Here is a 25,023-nt window from a genome sequence, read left to right as displayed (position 1 = left end):
AACGTTATATGGAGTACTACTGCCAGAATTTGACCCCACCAGCATTTACCACCTTTTTAGTTGGAAGATTTATTTCGTATTCCGTCAATATTTCAACATGAAAAAGAGGTTATTTCGCTTGTGTCACAGAATCAATAATCTCTTTAATTATAACACACTGTGATACGTGGTAATCTTTTTAATTATGGGTACTATCTCTATGTAGCAGGTGGGTTTTTTAATTTCAATTATGTGACCGGTGTAATCTTTTTAATTATGGGTACTCAATGACAGGTCGTAATCTTTAAATTATGGTACTCTCTCGATGACAGGTAACAACTTTTAATTATGTTCTCTATCTCTCTGTGACTGGTTTTAATTTCATAATTATTAGCGCTCTCTGTGAAAGGTGGTAATATTTATAATCAAAAGCACTCTCAATGACGAGTGGTAATTTTTAGAATTAAGGATACTCTTTCTGTGACCAATTTTAATCTTTTTAATTACGGACACTCTGTCACGGGTGGTAATATTTACAAGTGTGGACACGCGATGACAGGTGATACACCTAATAATTATTGGTAATATGTCTGCGACTGGTGGTAATCTTTATAATTATGGGCACTCTTTTGTAACTGGTTGTAATCTTACGTGGTCTGCTGTTTTGAGGGTTTTGTTTTTCGTATGAAGACTTAACGAGTCCGTTGGTGCTACATCATGACCAGTGACAAACCATGAAAGTGTGATTATATCATGTCTTTTAACTGAAAAAAAATGTTTTTAATTGATCAAAAGAAAATATTTTTGGAGGCTTAAAATGGTTTAAGAATTCTAAGCCTTCGAGTTTTTGTTCCCAAGTATTGTGTCTCAAGTCAAAAAGGTTAGAGACAGACACAGACAGTCACAAAGATAGAGGTGAACAGACATAGAACTAACAACATGTGCTGTGGAATATCTTTAATATAATTTCATCATTTTCTATCAATAATATTAAACTGTATTAAAGAAATATTATACCGACAGGCAAATACAAAAACTCATGTACAAAGTGGATCGTTTGCTCATCAGATTAAATACCTTTGTAATAATATGCATTGGTATATATTTACCACTTTTGAGAAAATTCTGCATCCCTTTATTCCATGCTATTGCCACAGACGAATGTATAGCTACTGAATTTTTTTAAAATTATAATCACCGATGTCAAACTGCTTTTGGATCATTTATCAACAAGACTAGATCGTGCAGTTTTTTCCACAATAAGCCATTTAATTCCCACGCCAGCCTGTCGCTGTACCATGGTTGCGTAGCTTAGCTATGTTTATATGTAAATCTCATGAAAAGAGAAAACAAACATGTCTGACATATTCAGATTATTAATCGACGGAGTCAATTAGGTACTGGATGCAGTATTTTTGCAAAAGTAATCAAATGTAAATTTTTCAAGAATGTAAAACTGACTTTCCCTATGCGTTACAATTATATGTTTGCAAATTAGTGAGATTCTCACCTTGAAAGGCAAAATAAATTAGATTCTACACCAAAAGTACAAATCAATTAAATATAGATATATATAAATAATTTGTTGGAATGTAAGGGCGTGAGGTTAGTGGATGAGAAAGAATAAATTTCAGAGACTTTCTTGTCTATTTACGTGTTGGGGTAACAAATAAAATAAAATTAATCACTACGCAAAATGAACGATGGATACAAACGTTACGTGAAACGCTCACCTAAATGCGATGAGGGTACACAGAGGTTTTCAGTATATAAAAAATCACCTTCAAATTTCTCTAAGCTGTTTTTGCTCTTTAATTTCTACACGAGTTTTAAACCTTTTATCATCACATTGATTGTGTCCCCTTCTATACGGGAATTAACACACCAACGAAGGAATCTTCGCTAACAAAATACAATGAAAATATGAAATCGTTATTTTTTTATTTTAGTTTACTAGTATGATATAAACAAGAATGACAGGGGCAGCATGATAATCATGTAAAACTTAATTCAAAACTGAAACGCAAAGTGGACGCCGCCCAAAATTGTGAAGCTGTATATCACTTAAGACAAACGTTGTCTCGATCCCAAAACTAAGTTTTGTTTAAATGTAAACATACTCGATTATAGTCTAGTTCATTGACAAATAAAGGGAAGAAACATTTTTAAAACTTAGAAAAATGATCTGCCTACTATGGGGAGACAAACCCGTACGGAAGTAACTAATACACTGCCCAAATTTCCAGCTAAGAGCGGCTTGTGTTTGATAGGGTGCGCATTTTACACGGTTCAGCAAAGAAAAATTCAGCATCACAAGAAATAATTATGCGAATGGAGATACTGCATTATATAAAAATGTTATCATCCGTTATGTGCCTTTTTTTGCCTTTTAGGAAAGATGAAAATAATATTACACCTGAGAATGAGTATCACAAGAGCTATCAACACCACACACTCCGTCCCTCACCTGTGGCCACGCCGCGGAGTACCTAAAGCTTCACAGCAACAACTGGCTCAACTAGGATTCTGAACTACACATAGGATGTGAAGATTATTAGGAGGACAACGACCCTTTACCGCTCAGCAACAAACCCACACGTACAGTGCAACAATTATTTTGTAAAATATAGGATGTAACTTTTAAAAGTGGCGAATGATCAGAAGGTGGAATAAGATCCCAAGCGTCTAAGAGACGCAGACATTTGCAAATTCATTGTAAGCCCAAGCATGTATATCAAAGTGCTGCGAGATAAATTCAAGCTGGTGTCTATCAATAATAGGGGAACTTTTAGGAGCAAATTAAACGTTTACATGTATCGAGTAAAATGTGATCAGTCAAAACAACAAGTTTAAAAAAAGCTGGTTCGCCGTATTTTCTCTCTTTTGTTGGATTTGGCAGGGTTTATAAACACATCGACGACTTCATCTTGCCAAGGAAATGGAAACTGCCTTTCAGCAGAACACACAGAGAGACATAACCCGGGCTGGCACTTTTGGGTATAGAAAGCTCGCGACCTTTGGATTACACGTCCGATGTTTTCTCTAAATGAGCTACTTCGGCTCCCAATTCAGTGTGCCAAATAATGCACGAGTTATATGTTCTGCATTATCTCCCCTTGCATTAGTACCAAACGATGGTGCCATTTATCCTCTATCATGATGTGTTCAATTTTTTTTAATTATTTTATTGTTTTTGGTTTGTTGATGCTGTTCTTTCTTTTAACAATTATTTATCTTCTATTCCACAGTGGTATATAAAATATTTTTTAGAAGGAAAATAAACGAAACTACCATAAGCATATTGGCTTCATTCAAACTGATTTCATGAGCGTTTAAGAAAACAAAACAAAACCAATAAACAAAACAAAAAACTTTACATAGTTTGAATTCGATTGAAAATCATCTACGGAACTCTAAGACCTATGACTGTTATAAACATATTTTACGGAAAGAAAACTAGATTACCGTATATATCCGTGCACAGCTTGTACGCAATGTCGAACATTATATATTCAAAATCACATCATGCGCCGGTCCATCACGGGTTGTCTTACGCATTTCAAGAGAACATCTTTGATACTGGCCTGGCTAGCCGTTATGTCTATGATACGGTGATACAAACGGTACTTGTTCTTTACCTCAGTGTTCACACTATACAAACGGAACTTGTTTGTTACCTCATTGTTTACACTAAACAAACGGTACTTGTTCGTTACCTCATTGTTCACATTATACAAACGGTACTTGTTCGTTACCTCATTGTTCACACTATACAAACGGTACTTGTTCGTTACCTCATTGTTTACACTATACAAACGGTACTTGTTCGTTACCTCATTGTTTACACTATACAAACGGTACATGTTCGTTATCTCATTGTTAAGACTATACAAACGGTACTTGTTCGTGACATAATTGTTTAGACTATACACAAAACAATGCAAGTAGTGCTCAAAATCGTTCCCGTGCATGCGAAAGAAAACGTGCAAAAAACATTATCATTTAGTATCAATAAGAACGCAACGATCTTTGCCCTATCTGTAATTACAAACATTAAAGGGTTAAACAAATATACAAATAGCACATATAAAATGGATAGGTAGAGGAAGTTATACACCGACTGCAAAATATATAAAAAGAACAAATATTCGTTTTGTTTTTCGTTCTTTCTCAAACTTGCAATGAAAGACGCAACAGGCTTTACAGGCACTCGCTAACCATGAACGCCGACAAGTGTTACATACCATGAACGCCGACAAGTGTTACATACCATGATACTGAAATAATATAAATAAAGTAAATTTATTATTTTTAGATGAGACTTTGCTTACCGTTACTTGTCTGATTTTTATCAAATAGTCATTAAAAAAATGTCTGCAATATTTAACGTTTTTAACAGGGTACTTCAGCCTGCAAAATCGAAAAAGCTCGATGCAACGTTTACGCATAAACAACATTATTATCACGATATAAAATGACTACGTTATTTGATATGCTTTACTCCAAGTCAAACAATGGAACTCCGCGTTTATATATTATTACTCCTACAGATGGCCTATATGTACTATCCACAATACGAGTTCCTGTTTCACAAATCTTACTGGAGAAACACTCTTAAACAGACCAGCTTTTAAAACCATGTAGTATACTCGCGCCATCTAGCAATAAGGAACAAATGCTAGCCTTGAAATCCAAATAGTACGCCCGCGCCATCTAGCAAAAAGAAACAGAGACCAGTTTCAAAATCCAAATAATACACTCACGCCATCTAGTAAAAAGACAACAGCGATTGGTCAGTTTCTTTTAACAGTTACGAGCTGAAATTTGTGTACCTACTTATTATATCATTGCGATAACACTGTTGCTGTCAGTTTATTCAAACGTGTGAAAGGCCAGGCTAAATGCAGGCAAAACAAGAACTAATTTTTTTCTTCAATTAACACTGAAATAATATGCTAATGTTGATGAACGTACGAAACTTGCTGCGATGCTTACAAGGTCGAAAGTTCCTTTCACAGTATACACGATATGGAGAAATAACATGCAGCACACTTCCTGCATTATTTGCATAAGATGCAAGTATATACTAAATCTTACCATTCTGATATGCATCACGCAAACAATTATTATGAGTAGGCAAAAAGAAAATCATAAACACGCGATAAATTTGACTATAAACATATTAATAAATTAGTCATATCAATATTAAGCACTCCAACACACAAAACAGCATACATCTCTTTTCAAAAGTATATATATATATATATATATATATATATATATATATATATATATATATATATATATATATATATATATATATGTTCTGGAGAAAAGAAAACAACTACTAATAGTTAAGTGTTGAAAATAAATATTTGTATTTGTTCAAATTAATACTCGGTAGCAAATCGAACTGCAATCTTTTGGCGTCTGTATTCAGACAATATACATAATTTTCTTCTTATGTTAATAGAATCCTGTGAATATCTCAAGATAACTATCTCACAGCACACACACATGGCCACTAAAACGTGCACCCTAATTTATTCAAAGTAGATCATGTTTGATTCTATTTGTCTTTAATTTCCTGAGAGAACATTTTTTTGTGTTAAATCATGAGTAATACGCTAAATTTTAAAACACAGTCCACAATACGTTTTAAAATGCAGTCACTTGAAGATATTGATGCTTGTGTTGAAACCAACTCTGATATGATGTGATGTTCATTCAAATACACTGCTCTGGCAAACCTTATGGATGCAAAAAAGGAAACTTTGCATTTATAATAAATAGAACATTATTAGAATACATTGTGTGAAAACCTTGTGCCAATATTACCCACCAGAATTGTGAAAACCTTGTGCCAATATTACCCTCCAGAACTGAGAAAACCTCATGCCAATATTACTATATATTCTGGAGACTAGTGGCAATATTTTCAACATGTTTAATGTTGCAGGCAAACCATATGTCTGCATGGAAAAATTTCTATTAAGGACCAAATATTTTCCATACGAAGTATTTTTGGTGAAAACCCTATGCCGATATGCAAAATCAAAATATTCAAGATGTACAGAAGCCTTCAATTGTCGTCTAATTAATCCTGAATGGAACAATGTTGATCTGCTATCCAACATGGCCACCAAAAGAGGTACTCCGGTGAAAATCCCATATGGATATATGATTTCCATTAAGGAGTAGCAACAAAAATATTTTAATGATGGTTGCCACACATAACGTCATTTCGATATCATTTCCATTCAGCACAAATTAGATATCATAATTAGTTTTCAGGCCATGCTAGCTGTCTGGACAGCACCATTTTCAAATTAGAACCAACGTTACATTGAGATGAATCCTTTGAGTCTAGTTGCAGGCGGTTGTAGTAAAGGAGGAGTAGCAATAGGAAACTTGTATTAACTGATGATTATTTGAAGACAGACATTGGACAACAGGCCGTCCCATAAACTACATGACTAGTAGAGGTAAAAAAGTACACTATAAACAAGTGTTTTGAAAAAGCTCATGTTCAAATCATCACATCAAGTATTGATTTCTATGTCTTGGTGTATACATTAGCCATTATGTATCCTGTTCTACATTTACAATTAAAACAAAATTGGAAATATAATTTATGCAGCTAGATTGTTATTTGAAAAAATCATGTAAATAAATGAAGTTGTTTTGGCATATTTAAGTAAATCCACATGATTTTTCTGTTGCAATGATATACGTGTACTATTAAGGTCATTTTACTGGCTTTGTCCAACATTTCATACATTAGGCAATCATATTACTGTAACCAATATATCGATGTGCTACCCAAGTAAACAATATTTTTGATTTCCAATCATAAACTGACCATCGTGTTATTGGAGAAATTATCACATCAGTATTCGGCTCATAAAATTTCTTTTTGTGAAACCATGCAACTTATAAGGCCAAGTATCATATGGTTTAACATTGTGTAGCAAAAGTTTTACGTCTTGGGATCAAATGCTTCCAGAACGTTTGGACACTACTGATTCGAGATACAAACGCACTAGCCTAAAATACGGAAACCTCTCATTCTGTCTCGCGCACGCTCATTCGCTCTTTTAAACGACATTCAAAAGGTCAGTGATGGCTGCTTGCCGAGTGAGTGACGATATGAGTATCAGTTCTGTGTTTGTTTGAACGTTGTTGATCTGGATAGTCTTGCTGAGGAAATAAAAAGGAATCGGTTGCATCCATGAACGTGTGAAGAAAAACAGCAATGTTCATGACAAAACGTTCCCTATCCATCCATTTTCATCCACCAAGAAATCTTAAGGAGGTCATCATTTGTAAAGGCGCTGGTGTATAATCCACCTTAGAAGTGCCTGACCTCTCCATATTAAATAATTCATCACTGATGTCCTGCCATGGAATGACAATTAAGTTGAGAGAAGAGTCATCTTGACATTGTTTATACAAACCAGATTTATCAATATCCTGTTAAACTTTGCACATGCGTCTGTCTATGGCTGAGAAAGAATAAGGAAGAATTTGCACTTGTATAAATCTAGGTACATGTATAGTGCAGCACGTGATAACAATGTTCAATTTTTCATATCTTGCCATTGTGATAAATATTTCTGAAGTTCCAAGAAGGTTGCAGGATTTATACACATGTCATAATAGTATAAAAATCAATATCAACAATAAAAAAACAATCTCAACAAAAAACGATTCTGTTTTCATCTTGTTCATGAACCGAAATGCTTCATCAATGTGGAAAATTCTGAAAATGGAAGAGCAAAAATTATTATTATTAGTATTATTGTTATTATTATTATTAATAATCATAATAAAATAATAATAAAAATATCAACAACTACAGCAGCAACAACTATAATTCCATAGCAAAGCTGAATATCAAAAGTTTTTTTATCACGATTGTCTAGTTCTACCCAAAGCAAAAATTTCCCTACTCCAGTGATTCAGTCAAAGGGTATTGATAGAAATTCTAAAATCATTCTGAAGATCATATCTTACAAGTGTTTATGCTACATGATATAGAAGGTGTTACATGTAATAATAATAATAATAATAATATGTTGAAGTCATTATAAAGAAATGTATCTACAGGTAGAAAACCTGCCTGGATTTTGCAACTATTGATGTCATTTATGACAAATTATTACTTATTTTGATTAGGGGGCCCCTTAATGTGTGGATAATAAAAACAAGAAATGGTATTTTTTCTTTCTCTTACTAACAAACGGCAATTATGAAGTATGATTGAAAGAAAATATTTATATAAAAAATGATTTAAAATCTTCATACTGACTTTTAAATCGTGACATATGCTATGAATGATTACTGTCTGATACTGCAATTTATTATGAATGATGAGATTGTGTCTGATATTATGATATTATGTTATGAATAATTACTGTGTCTGATATTACAAAATTATGCTATGAATAATTACTGTGTCTGATATTACAAAATTATGCTATGAATAATTACTGTGTCTGCTATTACAATATTATGCTATGAATGATTACTGTGTCTGCTATTACAATATTATGCTATGAATAATTACTGTCTGCTATTACAATATTATGATATTAATAAATACTTTCTGACATTACAATATTAGACCACTCAGGTGGCCTAGTGGTAAGTGCATCTGCCTCAGATGCAGGAGGTTGTGGGTTTGATCCCCGGCCGAGTCCTACCAAAGACTTATAAAAATGGTACTAACAGTTGGCTTGCTTGGCACTTAGCATTAAGAGGTTAATGTTAGGACTGGTCGGCCTTGTGTTAGGATAACGTGACTGGGTGGGACATCATGCTACATGTCTGCAGCATTGATGCCCCAGTGATAGACATCACTATAAACTGCCATACTGCAGATATCGTAGTGATGTGACTGAAAAATTGTTAAAGCTACGTTAAAAATCCAAATCACACACAAACACAAATATTACAATATTATGCTATGAATGAATACTATGTCTGATGATGATATGCTATGAATGAATATATATGTTGATATGCTATGAAAGAATACTATGATGATATGTTATGAATACTATGTCTGATGATATTATGCTATGAAGAATAATGTCTGATAATATTATGTTATGAATGAATATGTCTGATAATAATATGCTACGAATGAATGCTATGTCTGATGATATTATGCTATGAAAGAATAATGTGATGATAATATGCTATGAAAGAATACTATGATGATAATATGCTATGAATGAATGCTGTCTGATGATAATATGCTATGAATTAATGCTATGTCTGATGATAATATGCTATGAATTAATGCTATGTCTGATGATATTATGCTATGAAAGAATAATGTGATAATATGCTATGAATGAATACTATGATAATAATATGCAATGAATGAATACTATGATGATAATATGCTATGAATGAATACTATGATGATAATATGCTATGAATGAATACTATGATAATAATATGCAATGAATGAATACTATGATGATAATATGCTATGAATGAATACTATGATGATAATATGCTATGAATGCATACTATGATGATAATATGCTATGAATGCATACTATGATGATAATATGCTATGAATGAATACTATGATGATAATATGCTATGAATGAATACTATGATGATAATATGCTATGAATGAATACTATGATGATAATATGCTATGAATGAATATGATGGCTATTACTTAAATCAGATGGGGCCTATTTTAGCATGAAACAGAAACGGTCAAGGATGTTCCGATTATGCTGCAAATATGCATATGTGATTTGCCTGTTACTACTCTGTTCAGCTTACTTCTGTGAGTTCAATTTTTCAGCTACATCCTGTGATCCTACCACTGACCTATATGCCTGACCAAATAAACACCAGTCATGTTGATAAGTTTAACAGATGGCACAGGATGAAAGTCTTGTTGTTCTCTAGATAACTGAATCAAAAGGAATTAGTATGCCAAGTAACTTTGAGAAAATGTTTAAACACTTCTTTAAAAAGGGTTCCAAAATGTTCGAGCAATTGCCATTTAATATGTTAATGGCAGATAGTAACAATCAACTTAAGTGTTGCGGTGTAAGACACAAATGCACTGATAATCAATCATACCTATGATGATGTAATACATCATTTCATGCTAGACAGAGTATTGGCAAGCAGTCTGTTCATACTAGCTGAGCTCAAAAGTTTCAAGGCTATGTGACAATATATTTATATGGTAGTTTTACAGTTGTCCCTTACCATCATAATCTATTAATCCATCTCCATTTAAATCTGCCTCTTTGAACATTGCCTTTATGTCCTCATCAGACAGGTTTTCGCCTAGACGACGCATGACGTAACGAAGTTCGTGCTTATCAATATACCCGTTGCCGTCCATGTCAAATACTCGGAAGGCCTCGCGTTTTTCTGCGTCTTTGGGATCTTTACTCACGTCATGCTCTACCAGAATGTTCGCCTTTGCTCGCCTCATCATGGTCATAAATTCATCAAACTCAACGTACCCGTTTTCTGTAAAGTAAATGTATACTATTAACACTTCGAATTTAAGAAAACGAAAGAAAAAGAAATGGTGATTGTAAACTTTCATGCAAAAGAATTAACTAGGACTGCAATGGGTCCAACTAAACAAATCTTGCTTTTGTGGGCCCAAATAATTGAGAAACATTTGCAGAATCAAATGGCATCCAATTATGCGAAAGAGTTGCAAAGCTATGGTGGTTTTGATAAAAAAGATGAATGGACAGACAGAAGGACATACGTAAAAGACGATCAATAGGGCTCCATTTTTCTAGGTGTGGGACCCCAAATATGTACCTAATATACATGCAGACGAGGCAGATTAGTTAAAATCGAGCTTGACGATCGCACATATGTGTACACATGATAAGGTAAATCAGCCACGATGGGACAACATTTGTATCAGACGCAAGGTTTTCCCACCCCTGGTACAAAATCTACTTGTCCATGGTTAGTTATGTCAATCCTGTCTAACACGTGGCAAGAATTTTTCTTTCCTCCACATAATATTTCGTTGTCATAATATTGCAGAAATGAATAGATGGTGCACTGGTTTTCATCATTACAAGTGTGTCGATGATGACAAGTGACCACACAGTGGTAGCACATGATCTTTTTTTATCCCTGTACAATCGGAACGTCCACTGCCTTTTTCATTGCATGTTAGAAAACAAAATATAACGACATATATAAATAAATTTAAACTTTCCTCATGCCTTTGTTTCCGTCATGCTAACTTCATAATGTTACAATGAATAGATGACGTGGCATCACCAGCAGAATCCCCAGCAATAGTTGCATACAACGGAAACCTAACGATTTATTCAACATTTCTTATTACAAAGGTCAGCAATAACATTTATACCTGAAGTGCAGATATTTCCTTGATTGTTGAACCATCGTCTCCTACTATTTTTAAGGCTTATTACGTTACACGACTTTGTTCATCGTACATGTAGCCGTATATTCGTCCCACACAATCTTGCCCATATGGGAAGTACCACTGCGATTACCACATTCATTTCAGACAGCCAAAATCACTAAAATCCTCTCTGAAACAGTCGAGGATGTTCCAAACGAACCCTCGTTGCGTATATTTTATTTATAATGTGTGCCTGACTTTTGTCCGTTTTTGAGTGGTGTGGATGCGGATTTGCATACCAGACTTTTGTCATGACTATAAGTGGCAAACAAGATGTTAACCTGTTTGCCTGAGTTTGAGTTCAATGCCTAACCTTGTTGCCGAATTAGTGGAATTTTCCATTACAAATTATTAGTTTTCCAGAATATTCTCCTGCGTCGTCAGTCACCGCTCCGGTGTTCAAGTGGTTACAGCGTCCACCTCGGATTCAGGAGGCTGCGATTTCGAATCCCAACCAATCAAAGACTAAAAATGATACTAACAGCTGCCTCACATAGGCGCTCAGCATTAAGAGGTTAGTGTTAGGACTGGTCGGCCTGGTATCAGGATAATGTGACTGGGTTAGACATTATGCCCCTATGCTACACACATCACTATAAACTGTCACACTGCAGATATCGTAGCAACATGACTCAAAATATTTTAAAGCTACGTTAAAAATTCCAAATAACACACACGCACGCGCGCGCGTCGTAGGTCAAGCGGGAATGTATATAAAGGGAACTTAATAAATAATTCATTCCTGTTTTAAGATCAATCAGTGGAATCATTTGCAGCTGAGTTCATTTACAATTTGAGGAGACTTATTTATTTAGATTGTTCTTTGGAATTACCAAGTAATCATTGACCTTTGAATTGAAACATTACTTTTCGATTAATGTCAACTAATTCAAAGACTTTTTGGATTGCATCATTGTGGTACATCAGGACATTCAAGGATATTGGTATAATGGGACATCCCAAATTGTAGGTATATTAGGAAATTAGAGACTACAAGTACCACTGGACAACAAATTTTTACAAAAGTCATGTTACTGAAATAAAATTAGTCAATTCTTATCAATTTTTATGTGCTGAACACGAATATGACAGTCAAATTGCAAAATTGGCTCTAGTTTTTTTGTAATCTGCAAGAAATTAATGTTTACATAACGAAATGCATTCCAATAGTAAAAGGTCAACTGTAATAGCCTACCTATAAAAAATCAAGTCATTGACTACATCTTAGATTTCTTCGCCTGTCTCTTGTACAGCTGTTCGGGAGCATCTCTGAGGAGTGTCCAGCAGTAGTCAGCCAGCATTGTAGTGGACCATTTTCCCTGGTATCTTTGTTCCATTGTTGCGATATCTTGATGAAAACGTTCGCCGTGTTCAGCACTAACAATACCACAGTTGCTAGGAAAGAAATCCAAATGGGAATGAAGGAAGTGAATCTTTAGAGACATATTGCAGCCAAGTTTCTTATACTTCATCAACATGTCTTCTACTAGTTCCTTATAGTTTTCTGCCCTAACATTTCCGAGGAAGTTTGTAGAAACTAGGCGAAAAGCATTCCATGCTTGTTTCGCGTCACCTTCCAGCAAGTTGTTGAACCGGTCATCTTTGAAAAGCTCGAATCTGAGGACCCACAAAAACTCCCTCTTTAATCTTTGCTTCGCTGAGTCGAGGGAATTTTTCATGCAGGTATCGGAATGCTGGCAAAGTCCGGTCAATGGCTTTCACGAAGTTCTTCATCAAACCTAGTTTGATGTGAAGGGGTGGTAGCAAGATTTTCTGAGCCTCAACCAGAGCTGGGTGTTGGATATTCTTCTCTCCAATGGCTACATTCTGCCTGTGAGTCCATTCCTTCCTCATGTAGTGCATTTCCCTTGCTCGGCTATCCCACTCGCATAAGAAACACATGTATTTTGTATATCCTTGCTGCAGTCCCATTAAAAGGGCAACTACCTTCAAATCACCACAGAGGTGCCAGCTGTACTTGTTATACTCAATGGAATTCAGTAGCTGCCTTAAGTTATCGTATGTCTCTTTCATGTGGACAGCATACGCTACTGGAATAGATGGAAGAATGTTTCCATTGTGCAAAAGCACAGCCTTGAGACTCAGTTTCGAAGAGTCCACAAATAGTCTCCATTCTTGTGGGTCATGAGTGATTTTTAAAGCATTCATGAGGCCCTCAATATCGGAACAGAATATCAGATTACTTTCCTTTCTGAAGAAAGGCTCCAATTGCTGGTGGCGCTTTCGATATGCAGTAATTGTGACATCTTCTTCTAGAAGATTCCATTGTTGGAGTCTTGATCCTAGCAATTCTGCCTTGTTCTTTGATAAGTCCAAATCACGAATCAGGTCATTTAGTTCTTCCTGTGTTATTCTGTGTGGGGTTGATGATGCACCACAGTGAAAATCTGGATCACTGCATGCTGATGGACCAGGAGAAGAACAGGTTGACTCACCTTTGTCTTCGTCAGATGAATCAAGAGAATATTCTGCTGGAGGTTCTGGAAAAGGAAGTCCCTCACCATGTGGAACTGGTCTCAATGCAGACGGAATGTTTGGGTAGACTATTCTCGACTTCTTTCGCTTCGTTATTCCGCCGGAAAGAGGAGGAACCAAGCAGAAGTAACAGTCATTTAGGTGGTTGCTTGGCTCTCTCCACACCATTGGGACTGCAAACGGCATTGATGACCTTTTGCAATTCAACCACTGTGAAAGCTGTGTTGTACATGTAGCACAGCATATATGCGGAGCCCAAGGCTTGTCTTGGTCACCAACCTTGCATCCGAAGTAAAGATGATATGCCTTCTTCACTTGAGAATTGATACTTTTCTTCTGGTTGGCAAATGTCACTTCCCCACAAATATAGCAAAAATTGTCCGCGGTATTAACACACTTTCGAGGCATTACTGTTCTTTATTGTACGTAAATGGATAAAATAATAAGTTTTATGTAACAGTAGCTTGAACTGTCTCGCACAACGTCTAAAATATTTTGAACCTATCTGATTGGGCTTTATATAGTACACTGCTTACGTCAGCTTCAGCAGCCGCCTGGCATTAGTATAATAGGCCTACACATGTATAGTACACTGCTGACGTCAACTTACTTCAGCAGCCGCATGGCATTAGTATTGCATTGCATCAGAAAATGATGCAATCAACTGTGGATGATGTGAGCATGATGGTATTATGCAATGTTACATCATTATTCCGGATGTTGCTGCAGTCCTACTGGAGAAATTTACACAGTGAAACATAGAAAATGAGGTATATGAATATCTTCAAAACGAGAGCCAATACAAATTTTTCACGGTTATATTCGTGTTCGGCACACCAAAATACTACAGATTAGGGCCTTTTCAAGTCAGTAATGATTTCACTGTTGACCAGTGTAATTAGTACATTTAAGAATAATGTTAACCATTTGGAACATCCTATACTTATGGATATGCGATAGGACATTTATGATTATTTGGGATTCAAAAAACCAATCCCGTGTTTCTTAAATTTTCATTCTTAACTTAGAAAAATAATAACTTGCTGATCTTACTTACTTTGGTGGTTTCACTTTCTTTCTTGTACATAATTTAAGACCTAGAGTTGTTGTTGTTGTTGTTGTTCTAGGGTTTAACGCCAGTTTTCAGCACGCGATAGACTATACATGGCGGCCAGTATTAATGGTGAAGGAAGAAGCCGGGAAAACCTCAGAAAGAACCACCGACCCTCGAGAAGCTACTGACAAGCTTTCTCACATACCCACACTGGCCGAATCCGAGACTCGAACCTACGCAGACAGAGGTGAGATGGCAGTGATCCGTAACGGAGACCGCTTTAGACCACTCGGCCACTCGGGGTCCCAACCTAGAGTTGTAACATCCCTATAGAGATAAAGATGTACATAGCTCAAGTTTTACAATAAACTGAAATCGTCTTCCTCAAGTTGCGAATCGGCAGCAATGTATTTTTTCAAATGAACGTACCGTTGCAATAAGTGAATAATCTTCTGAATTACCCTGCAAAGAACTGTTTTGTGTTGATGAAAACTTTAGTTTTTCCGGAAAATTTGAGGAATTTCTCGACTCGGGTTTTGAGAGGGTTTCATGTTTTCTACCATCTGTACATATGAGGGAAATTCCAACATTATCAGAAATATCGCAAACATCTCCACGCAACATCTAAATTTGCGGAGATATTTAGTGAAGTTGGACAACACGATGTTGCTGGAAAGCATTGCACAGTGAGCTAAAAATTAACTTTCATATAGGGAACATTTAAAAATACTTGTCCATAGTATTTTCAAACTGAAATAAAAATGACAAGACACGTTTTAAATTATGGTGTTTCCAAAACAGGTTCATACCAGCCTTTAAAACAAAGTCCATATTTGTTTTACTTTTTCTAAATTCAGTAATACAGAATATGTCCTCAACAATGTGATACGAATACAAAACTAATATTCCATGATACAAAGCTTGTTCATGTAGAGATTTAAATTTCATTAGTTTAGCAACCACTGCATTGGATGTGAAAGCTCTCCTTCTCGTAACCGCTCCGGTGGCCTACAAGACTTAGAATTATTGGTACTAACAGTTGCCTCGCTTGGCGCTCAGCATTAAGAGGTTAGTGTTAGGACTGGTCGGCCTGGTGTCAGGATAACGTGACTGGGTGGAACGTCATGCTACATGTCTGCGGCATGATGCACGCGTGCTAGACATCACTTTAAACTGACACACTGCAGACATCGTAGCAATATGACTGAAAAATTGTTAAAGCTATGTTAAAAAGTCAAAATCACACACACACTCCTTCTCGCAGAGTGTTTAAAACACTGACAAGAGATAAAAAGACTATAAAATAAAAGTAAACAACAAATGTTACTCACCATTTGAATCTACATTTCTTATCATGTCTTCGATTTCTTGTTTGGAGCAACTATGACCTAAAGTCCTAAGAACACATCCTAGTTCTTCGCTGGAGATCCGACCATCTTTATTTTTATCGAAAAGCTCAAAAGTCTGTTTTAATTCTAAAAAAAAGAAGAAAATTAGAAAATTCATTGGGATAATTTAAACAGAAATTAAATTCAACAAAACTATTTTGCAAAAATAAAAAATAACTATCTTGTAGCAATGAAGTACATCCTTAGGCTTTTATCCACAAACATTAATTCATCTTCATCTAACATACCTAAATCAAAATCCTCTTTCTCAGTGGAAGCAGCGAGAGTCAATTGGCGTCGGATTCGTAATAGAAACGTTGGGGTTTCCCTGGGAAAGGAACTTAACTCCCATTTCCTCACAACTGTAAATCCCTTATATCATAATATACCAAAGACTGAGTTCTTGTTCAATGGTATTGGAAATATTCTTGTGCTAACACACACACACACACACACACACACACACACACGGTCAGGCTCATAAAGTAACTGCCTTGTCTGCACAAGGCGCTCGGAGAAAAATTCAAACATCTTCAAGAAAAATGAGTACATTGGGCCATTGGATTGCATCTTGTATAGTGTATGTCAATGTGGTCATGCATGAGAATTTAATCATTTTAAATTAAATATTCATTGGTGTTCTAACATTCAATACCTATCTACTTTAACCAAAAAGCTATTCAATCCTGATTAGTCCATGATATGTACTTAAAATGTAATCACGAATCTTCCAGACCAAGATTTTTATCCCTATTGACTTTAACCATGGTTACCAGGTTCTAAACAGGATTAAGAAAGCACGTCGGGTCTAATCATCACAATATAAGGTAGCACAAATTTATTTGAACATGCGTAGCTTTCATTGTGACATCAGAGCGCGCGACACACAATCCGGTTTGTAATGGATCACACCTTTTGGTTGACCTTGTCCAAAAATGTTTACGTACTTTAACACTGAGTTTTGACGTATGTGTTTGTCATAGTGTGTACATAATGGCCTTCCAAAGGAAAATGGAGGATCCAAATAAAGTGAATAATCACCTTTTAAAGGTATGTGTAACAAAATTATATATTTAAAAAAAAACAAAAAACAATAACAACAAAACGACACCCTTTACTGAAATAGTCGGTACTGAAAGAATAAATGACATGACTTTCACTATAAATATTGCATAAAAACGCTCTATTTTTCATTTCAAAGAAAGCCTCTGCCTACATATCGAACCCAATGACAAATTAAAAAGAGATCAACAAACGTATTGACGCCGACTTCACTTATGTCTAGCTTTCCATTACCACTGTCTCGAAAAAATTTGCATCTCAATACAGACTAGTCACATAATTCTGAATTAAAGAAAGCGCCCCCAAATAAAAATGACACAAGAGTATGATGATCATATAGTAATCAAGATGGCTAAATGGACTTACCTAGCTTTTCCTTTTCAGTAAGACCATTTGGAACTCGGTCATTCTCGTACTCAATACTTCCGTGCGCATGATCCATTTCTTTGGTCACGTGATGTAACTCAATGACCGCCTCCCGATTTTTACTGTTCTTCTTCTTGAAATTCGGACTCAGCCGAACAAGTTTTCTACACTTTGAAGACTGTAATATAAAAAAACAAAAAATAAAATAGTGTTTGCGTACCAAAGATTAACATCCAGTTAGAAGACATTTTAATTCAAGATTTGTTTTAACGCTAAATATCTTCGCTGGTGTCGTGTCTAAATTGGCAAGACAGTATAGGATATACGGTACTAATGATATGGAAAAATGGGAAACCAGCCTGTAATGGGTGAACATAAAATAGAGTATATATGGGTTTGGCTGACCAGGATTGGTTAATAATGGAAGTTATGTTTTAGGAAAAGAATATTTTGAGAGTTTATCCTAGTTGTAAGTGAACAAAAAAAAAGACATTGTTTTATTGATGAAATTTCAGTCCTTTATCAGTCCTGAGGTTGGAACACTCATTACTAAACTTAGCACCTGACTCTTTGGTGCGGAATTGAAAGCACGTGTTTCAAGCACATGCAAGTCCAGAAAATGCCGCGGCTGTTATACTTCCCTCAACAAAGAAGCTGACATCCAGGTTTCATATATACTGATAAATATAGGTCTGATAATGAACACTCAAAAAGTTTAAGTTATTGAATTTTTAATATCACGGTGTTTGCATAGGTTTACTATGGGAACTGAATTAGTACCATGAGTCATAGCACAGACCGGTAACTTGAACATGTGTCCCCCTATCTTTGCTTAGTTAGTGACGTCATTCGTACAATAGTAACGTCATTTCCACAATAATTTAATTTAAGCTTCCCGCTGAACAGCTGTGATTGATTGATATCGTCTCATTCGTGCCGTGCATTATGGGAAAAACTGTATGTGATCCCAAAACATATAGCAAAATGCATCCTTGGTCAACATTCTTGCGTGGTATCTGATAATAAAAATGGTCTTTTTATATCAAAACCAACTCGAATTGTATCGGTCCACCCAAAACTTTGCATGCAAATTTCTAACGCATTGCCAAAATGAACTTTTATTTCGCTTTCAATCAGTCTGTTTGTGAAAGGGGGAGAATGGCTTTTTGTGACTTCGACTTTGTGACTTTGATCTTGATTTTTAGACCTTCTGAGATTGTCTGCATACAATTTGAAACTGTCTGCAAAGTATGATGACAATCAAATGAATATAACTTTATGATTAAAGTGTATGATTCATAAATGCTTCAAATAATCACACATTGTCTGAAACGCTTTAATAAAATGAACGTTTCGTAAGGCTAGTCAAATATTTTCAGTTGTTACATAAACTTGAAACAAACTATATCTACCTCTGCAATCCAGCAAGATGACTGGCTGAACTATAAGCCAGGCTTGAAATTGACCAATCAAATACTGTACGTGAAATTAATTTTATTTTACAGAGCTTAGGTATGTGAAATTAGCGCCAGGTCTAAATGCACGAGTAGAGAAGTCCTGTCTTGCAGACCTAAGCTAAGAGAGATGTAGGTTCGAGTTTTTTCCTGGTTTCAGTTACACTCAAAATTTTAACATTTCTTCATCGAATTGAGATATTTAAACATCTTTTTCAGTTTTTGGTTGGCACCCAAGCAGTTTCCGCTAACACTTAGCTGGTATCGTCGATAAGGTCACGGTCATAATGCCAAAAATTTATATTTATATATCCGTTTCCATCCTTTTGAATAAGACTACCATAAAGACCAATGTGTGTCTGTTAGAATCATTTTACGTAATATGAAATTTCCATACAGGTATCTGTTTGCGAAAGTGAAGAATGACTGTGCATATCCTTCCTTCTTCACGTGTATTGCACAAATAGTTAGCAACAGCAGTCTATACTGAGGGGATAAAGGTAACACCACTTTTAATTTTCGGGGGTGAGGTCGGTGGTACTTTCTTTTGAACCTGATATTTTACTGAGACTTGTGTGTGATTTGGATTTTTAACGCAGCTTTAACAATTCTCCAGTCAAATCGCTACGATGTCTGCAGTGTGGCAGTTTAAAGTGATGTCTAGCACTGGGGCATCATGCCGCAGACATGTACCATGGTGTCCCACCCAGTCACATTATCCTGACACCAGGCCGACCAGTCCCAATTCTAACCTCTTAATACGGAGCGCCTAGCGAGGCAGCTGTTAGTACCATTTTTAGAAGTCTTTGGTATGACTCGGCCGGAGTTCGAACCCACGACCTCCCGTATCTGGGACGGACGCTCTAACCACTATGCCACCGGAACGGTCAATATTTTACTTTTTCCAAGTTAATCTCAAGATAATTAATTTTTATCAAACTAATTTAATGGTTATAATTTGTCTTTGTGTGATATAAATAGATATTTTTCAAGTTATATGCGAACATGGATCTCTCTCTCTCTCTCTCTCTCTCTCAATTCCAATGATTCAGCTGGGTGCGATACGTCCTTGCGAATCCCTTCTACGCTCGGCAAGACTTAAGACAAACTGCCTCTTTTGTTTATGAGAAACATAGAATGACGTCATACTTAAACCAAACCTTAATGCTGAACAGACAACGTACACGTGAAAGATGTTTTGACAAAACTACACATGGAAACGAGAAAGACAAAACTATTATAAACACTAAGAAATACACTTCATCGCTATGTTTATACAGCGGAATCGATTGTATCTATTTTTGGAACTGCACATCATCATCAAAGCAGATGAACAGACATAATAGTTTGTAATCTAGTCCGTATAATTAACGATAAATAACAGCAAAATTGCGAAGACGAACTCATGTACATCACTTGGAACTACATCACGTAAAACGAATGGATGGAGAGAGAGAGAGAGAGAGAGAGAGAGAGAAGTCGAGTAAATTATTATATCTGTAAATATAAAATATTACTTGTGCATGCCAAGAACATCGTCCGCCCGATACGTAAATCAGCACGCACGCAATTAATCTGTTTAATTTTGTTCATTGGGTTTATGCATTTATCACGTGTGTGTGTGTGTGTGTGTGTGTGTGTGTATTTCCACGGTTTTCGTTTCTACTCTTGTTTATCCAGTATACCACCGCCTTTAATAATTTGTACTTGTATATAATCTCATATTTCTTCTTAGACCCGAGTTTGCAATATAAATAAGATACAATTGTATATATGGTCAGCAAGAGTTTGAACAACAATTCAACGTAAGCTCTAATGAGATTTTTGCTCGCATTGTTAAATAGAACTAATAAAGACATTAAATCAATCATGATTTGCAAGATACACTAGTCAGAATAATAGACAAAACTGAAAGAAACACGTGTTGCATAACCAAAACATATGGATGCAAAAGGTCGTAATTAAATTGAATTTAGTATTCAGGTATAGAAAAAAAAAAAACAATCACTGAGTATGACTCGAAGAAAGATATAATGAATGATATGTTACTTACAAAACCGGTTAAAATCGAAATTTAAATGTCGTTAAATGTATAGGAACCGATGTCGGACTGCGTACTGAGATACAGAATATGCTTTACTTAAAATGAAAGGAGCTGATGGTAGGGCACTTGATGGAACATAACAGTAGGGCACTTGATGGAACATAACAGTAGGGCACATGATGGAACATAACAGTAGGGCACTTGATGGAACATAACAGTAGGGCACATGATGGAACATAACAGTAGGGCACTTGATGGAACATAACAGTAGGGCACATGATGGAACATCACAGTAGGGCACTTGATGGAACAAAACAGTAGGGCACATGATGGAACATAACAGTAGGGCATTTGATGGAACATATCTGTAGGGCACTTGATGAAACGTAACAGTAGGGCACTTGATGTAACATATCAGTAGGACACTTAATGGAACGTAACAGTAGGACACTTGATGGAACGTAACAGTAGGGCACATGATGGAACATAACAATAGGGCACTTGATGGAATATAACAGTAGGGCATTCGATAGAACATAACAGTAGGGCATTTGATGGAACATAACAGTACGGCACATGATGGAACATAACAGTAGGGCATTCGATTGAACATAACAGTAAGGCATTTGATGGAACATAACAGTAGGGCACATGATGGAACATAACAGAATGGTATTTGATAGAATATAACAGAAGGGCATTTGATAGACCATAATAGTAGGGCATTTGATGGAACATAACAGTAGGGCATTTGATGGAACATAACAGTAGGGCATTTGATGGAATATAACAGTAGGGCATTCGATGGAATATAACAGTAGGATACTTGATGGAATATAACAGTAGGGCACTTGATAGAACGTAACAGTAGGGCACTTGATGGAACATAACAGTAGGATATCTGATGGAACATAACAGTAGGGCACTAGATGGAACATAACAGTAGGGCATTTGATAGAACATAACAGTAGGGCACTTGATGGAACATAACAGTAGGGCATTTGATGGATTATAACAGTAGGATACTTGATTGAACATAACAGTAGGGCACTTGATGGAACGTAACAGTAGGGCACTAGATGGAACATAACAGTAGGGCCTTTGATAGAGCATAACAGTAGGGCACTTGATGAAACATAACAGTAGGGCATTTGATGGAACATAAGACAATAATTGAGACTATTTAGGGGAAACCCTTAACGGTAAAGAATGTTACTTGCTGTCATCCTGAGAGGATGGTTCGGATGTAAAGGACGGAGGTATTATATTGCAAATATTACATTTATAATCTATACCATTCTATGAAAAATTGAACGTTCTTTACTTTTCTGCAAAACGATCTGCGTAACCGCGTGACTTGACAACGGCTACTGAAATTGTATCAAATGTTCTCAAACGATATGTACATGTATTTTCCTTGAACATGCAATCTAGTCAAATATCGAGGATCTTACGTACCTGGTCATCTCAAATGAAATTCATGAATCAAGTTCAATATATTCCGTCTTTTGAGAGCCATGAATGTAGACAATGAAATTATCCCAAGAGCGTTATAAAGGGAATACGAAACAGGCTCAGTTTTAAGATCCAATTTACATCATGATGATAAGATTCAAATTGTATTCAATAAAATTGCTGAAAAATATAAACGATTTTAAAGCAAGCTCTGATGGCATAACGGCGTTACTTTTTGTAACGTCACTAATCCTTTGCGGCGTTAAGAGTCGTTGTTACACATTCATAATGTACAACGTGAATTTACTGTATATATATATGTATGTATGTATGTATGCATGCATGCATGCATGTGTGTGTGTGTGTGTGTGTGTGTGTATTTGTGAGTGTGTACATGCATGCATAACGTTTAACGGCACATCAACAGAACAAACAAATACAGAACCTTTGTTAGACGGATTAAAATCACGGGACCGATCTCAGAGCATGTAGGTTCCCACACCTTCAGTGGTGTTTTGGGACATACTCGAAGGTACATGCAGTCGGGCGGGGGGGCCGAGTGGCCGAGTGGTCTAAAGCGCTATTTGTTACGGATCACTGCCATCTCACCTCTGTCTGCGGCGGTTCGAGTCTAAGATTCAGCCAAAATAGGTATGTGAGAAAGCTTGCCAGTAGCTTGTTGTGGGTCGGTGGTTCTTTCTGGGGTTTTCCCGGGTTCTTCCTCCACCATTAATACTGGCCGCCATGTATAGCCTATCGTGTGCTGAAAAATGGCGTTAAACCCCACAACAACAACATCAACAACAATTACAGACTCATAAAACAGAAATAAGTCGGCTAAAGTAATCACAATAAAGTAATATTTGCTAAGAAAATTCAGAACTGAAAATTACTGAGATGGAATTTTTTTCTCAAACTAGGATCATTCAAAGGGGCTGACGCTCTAATGGGCTAAACTAAGCACCATGAATTTAAGATGTTGATAAAATTATTCAATCAGGAGTAATAGCCACACAAGATTTTCAACATGGCTGCCGTGGCGGCCATACTGCACAGCCGATTCGCATAATGTTCACGAAAGACCAACTAGACAACATAAAAGGTCTTTCATTGACAACCATATTTTTTTTTATAAGATCATCCAATACTGGATGAGTAGCAATGATAGCCATAATGGATACACGAACAGCACCATTTTTATTTAGGACCAACTAGACCATGGTGTGTAATGTTTCATGGCAATCATCAAAGGGGTTTAGGAGGAGTATCGATAAAAGGCTTGTGCTAACGGACGGACGGACGACGGACGAAAGACCATCCTTTACGCTCTTCTGGTCGATCAAAAATAGATTTATAAGACAAACTAATTTAGACAACCACGAAGGAATAAACTGACGCACGTTTAAGGATAGTCATTCAATAAGATTTTGGATAAAAAATAAACCAATCTTTGAAATCATTATTTCCAGCCTACAAACCTGATATTTTAAAACACACTTTCTCTTTTAATTAAAAAAAACCTCATGTTAACCTTTCTACGTTGTCTCCTGATTCTCTCTTTATCGCCAAGCAAACAAAGCATGATCAATCTGTCATATAAGAAACCAGCAACGTCATAAAATGTGTAACGAGTGTGTGTGACAAGTCACCAATGTAAACAGACAAAGACAATACTGAAATAGTATCATCGGAAATAGAGTCGCATTTGAAGTACGCAATTCTATATTTGTTTCTTTGCAATAAAGGACATCCTTTACATCCGCCTACATATACTTAAAACAATCGATAACGACCATCGAGCACATCAGCTAGCAAGCACGGGTCCACCTACACAAACAGGATTTTAAAGAATGAATGACTAAATCTAACTTGACATGAAAGGAAATTGTAAGTATTTACATCTCTCTCTCTCTCTCTCTCTCTCACACACACACACACACACACACACACACACACACACTGAAATGAAAGTACTTTGCCTGTGTTTAATATGACATTGAATCATAATACTAACACAATTTATATAAAGACGAATAAATAGCATTACCATACTGGTCACACACAGACAGACAGACAGACACACACGCGCGCGCGGGCGCGCAAATCTGAATACAGTGCAGCTGCACAGAGGAATAGGCAAAAACATACATTTCTGGACGGCTTGACGTACCTTGCGAGGAAAAGCTACAGACAGGTAAGCATATAAAAAAGATTCTGATTTCGATAACTTGAATAAATGAATATCTGCACACTCGAAATGTTCACTGTCAACTGCG

At 36.1% G+C, this 25,023-nt stretch overlaps 1 protein-coding gene across 6 annotated transcripts in view; it reads right to left on the bottom strand.

The window, feature by feature from the left end:
- Window positions 1–921: 921 nt before the first annotated feature.
- LOC149783133 (neo-calmodulin-like) overlaps window positions 922–25,023 on the bottom strand; it is a 233,638-nt gene continuing 209,536 nt past the window's right edge. For all 6 annotated transcript variants that reach the window (XM_089931354.1, XM_089931357.1, XM_089931358.1 and 3 more), the window contains 4 exons: window positions 17,795–17,972; window positions 16,310–16,453; window positions 10,228–10,497; window positions 922–7,741 (listed from right to left, as the gene is read on the bottom strand). In XM_089931354.1, the coding sequence (XP_089787480.1) occupies window positions 7,707–7,741; window positions 10,228–10,497; window positions 16,310–16,453; window positions 17,795–17,972 (627 nt within the window). In that variant the 3' untranslated portion in view covers window positions 922–7,706. The remainder of the gene's footprint in view (window positions 7,742–10,227; window positions 10,498–16,309; window positions 16,454–17,794; window positions 17,973–25,023) is intronic.

The sequence above is a fragment of the Sinohyriopsis cumingii genome, chromosome 14 (genome assembly GCF_028554795.1).
Source record: "Sinohyriopsis cumingii isolate HCF-2022 chromosome 14, ASM2855479v2, whole genome shotgun sequence".
In the NCBI taxonomy this organism is placed as follows: domain Eukaryota; kingdom Metazoa; phylum Mollusca; class Bivalvia; order Unionida; family Unionidae; genus Sinohyriopsis; species Sinohyriopsis cumingii.
This window is presented reverse-complemented; position numbering and strand designations above follow the sequence as displayed.